Source organism: Mustela nivalis (genome assembly GCF_964662115.1).
Source record: "Mustela nivalis genome assembly, chromosome: 6".
NCBI lineage: Eukaryota > Metazoa > Chordata > Mammalia > Carnivora > Mustelidae > Mustela > Mustela nivalis.
The window spans coordinates 94,252,232-94,255,159 of NC_139025.1; the positions used below are offsets into that span (position 1 = coordinate 94,252,232).

Genomic DNA, 2,928 nt, shown 5'->3' on the forward strand with positions numbered 1-2,928 from the left:
CTGATAAAAAACAGCAATCTGATGCTTCAGAGAAGAAAAAGGAGGCAGAAGACAGAATAATTCAGTATGAAAGGAGTTTTTCTGAGTTTCATTATAGTGCTATTAATAGAAGTATTAGGATTTAATGGAAGAAAACTGAACAATTAGCTTTGTAACTCATTAGTGTAAAAGTAATTATTTTAATCTCAGATTCTCTGCTCTCAAAATATCACTTCAACTGCTTATGTCTCCTGCTTTTTCCAAGTAAGTCCACTTCTGTCCCACAGTTTCTGCATGGCTGACTTGACCTCTTTATTCCGAAGTGTATAGATGAGGGGATTCAGCATGGGGGTAATGACGTTGTAGAGTACAGACACCATCTTGTCCACAGAAAATGTGGAGAAGGGACGAGCATAGATGAAAATACAGGGTCCAAAGAAGAGTGTTACCACCATAAGGTGGGAGCCACAGGTGGAGAGTGCCTTTCTCCTTCCCTCCTTGGAGCGAATCTTGACCAAAATAGTAGAATAGGAAGAAACCAACACCACAAAGGAGCTGGTAGAAATCAGCCCACTGTTAGATACCATTAGCAATTCAATGACAAATGTGTCTGCACAAGCAAGTTTGATGACAGGGGGAACATCACAAAAGAAGTTGTCCACCTGGTTTGGTCCACAGAAAGGTAGACGGATAGTGAGAATGGTCTGGACAGTAGAGTGCACAAACCCTCCCATCCAGGAAGCAGCTACCAACACACAGCATAATCTTCGACTCATGATAGTGGTATAGTGTAGGGGGCGACAAATTGCAACATAGCGATCATAAGCCATCACTGTGAGCAGGAACATCTCAGCTGCCCCTACAAAATGCAGAAAGAAGAGCTGCACGATGCATTGGTCATAGGGAATGAGTTTGTCTTTATCAAGAAAGTCAGCCAGAAGCTTAGGGGTAGTTACTGATGAATAACATAAGTCCAGGAAAGAGAGGTTGCCAAGAAGGAAATACATAGGTGATGAATTCAGATAGTTATCAGAAGCTACTGTGACCATGATGAGGACATTCCCTATCCAAGTGGACACATAGAAGAAAAGAAATAGTACAAATAACCCTGTCTCAATAGATGGGATCTGTGAGAAGCCTGCCAGAACAAAGTCTCTCACCACCTCTGTTTGGTTTTCATCCATTTGACCTGGATCCTTGATCAAAGAAATTAAACAAGGGGCATTAGTAACATTGGAAGTAATATTTCATACAAAATGCAAGAATCTTCCCATTTCAAAGGAAATGTTTCTCTTGAGGATATAGATCCTTGTTCATTAGTTGAAAAAAATTATTTTCTCCTCAGTTGATACTGAATATACATTCAGTAAATTCTAAAGTTCCTTTAACTTGATGCATCAATCAGTATTTTCTTTTTCTCTTAATTTTTACATTGAGTCTCAAGACTTAAGTTATATTTCCCTGAGATACTAGTTTTTTTTTCCCATTCATTTTTTTAAATTAGCATATAATGTATTATTAGCCTCAGGGCTACAGGTCTGTGAATCACCAGGTTTACACACTTCACAGCACTCTCCATAGCACATACCCTCCCCAATGTCCATAACCCCACCACCCTCTCCCAACCCGCCCCCCACCAGCAACCCTCAGTTTGTTTTGTGAGATTAAGAGTCTCTTATGGTTTGTCTCCTTCCCAATCCCATCTTGTTTAATTTATTCTTTTCCTACTCCCCAAATCCTCACGTTGCATGAGATACTAGGTTTTTAATAAAAATCTTCAGGAAAACAACCTCAAAGGTAGAATTTAAGATTCTGTGGAATAGTCATTAGAATCTGTAGAAGTTTTCCTTAGGATGGGAAATTGCCTTTTGTAGATGATTAGGCTGCTATAGTACCCCTGTGCCCTTTTCTATCACCATAACTCTTGTAGGGTTCTCCCCTTTGCACATGGTTGGAGGAAGGATCACATTCTACTTTGAGCTTATTGCTAGTTCAATAGGTTCAATAGAGCTAGTTGCTAAGGTTCCCAAATGTCTGCCCATCTGGAATACATTTCTGTCTGGCTTATTGTGTATAATATGTTTCTCATCTTTAGTACCAGCTATGGACATATGGACACATTATGTTAATGATAAAAGCAGAATGATAAAAGGCTTATTTATGCATTCAGTGACTCCCTTTTTAAATCCTATTAAATTGAGTAAAAAGAAATTATTTCTCTGAGATAAAAGAATTAGCATTCCATAATACCCACCACCAGGCTCACCCAACCTCCCTACCTCTCCCCTCCAAAACCCTCAGTTTGTTTAGGGCACTTATTGCATGGAGCACTGGGTGTGGTGCATAAACAATGAATTCTGGGACACCAAAAAGAAATTTAAAAAGATGAATGAAAATTTAAAAAATGAATTAGCATTCCAGGGATTGTATATGTGATTGTATTTTTACGCATTCATGTAAGTAGTGGCTAGAAGGTTTTTCTGTATGAGATGAAATAGGTGATAGTCCCATGAGGAATTGGGGGCTCATGATAGCTGCTGTTGACTCAAATTCTACAGTTCTGTAGTGCACAGAGCAGTATTCTGAGCAATTAAGAGATATAGTAATTTAAAGTTTTGATACTGGTGAATTTTTTTTATCTCATCATAGTTTATGCCTCCTCTATAAACTGAATATATTTAAGAAATTCAACAAGAATAAAAGTTTTAAAAAATAAAATTAATTTTAAACTATATAAATATCATTTTACATAAAATAATACCATTTATGTATGTCAATAGAAATGTGCTAACAATTGTAAATAATAAGAAAAATCCCAAAATGGAAATATTATTTTGTTGTTGATAGAAATGTACTAACAATTGTAAATAACAAGAAATAATATGAAGAAAAATTCCAAAACGGAAATATTATTTTGTTAAAATGATGTTTGCAAAACGATTCATTAAC

General features: G+C 36.8%; 1 protein-coding gene across 1 annotated transcript; it reads right to left on the minus strand.

Moving 5' to 3' along the window:
- Window positions 1-221: 221 nt before the first annotated feature.
- Window positions 222-1,163, minus strand: LOC309867731 (olfactory receptor 4Q2; the record flags this gene model as incomplete). The annotated part of the gene is made up of 1 exon (XM_082736802.1): window positions 222-1,163. One exon carries the CDS (start codon window positions 1,161-1,163, stop codon window positions 222-224), a length of 942 nt encoding a protein of 313 aa, XP_082592928.1.
- Between the last annotated feature and the right edge of the window lie 1,765 nt (window positions 1,164-2,928).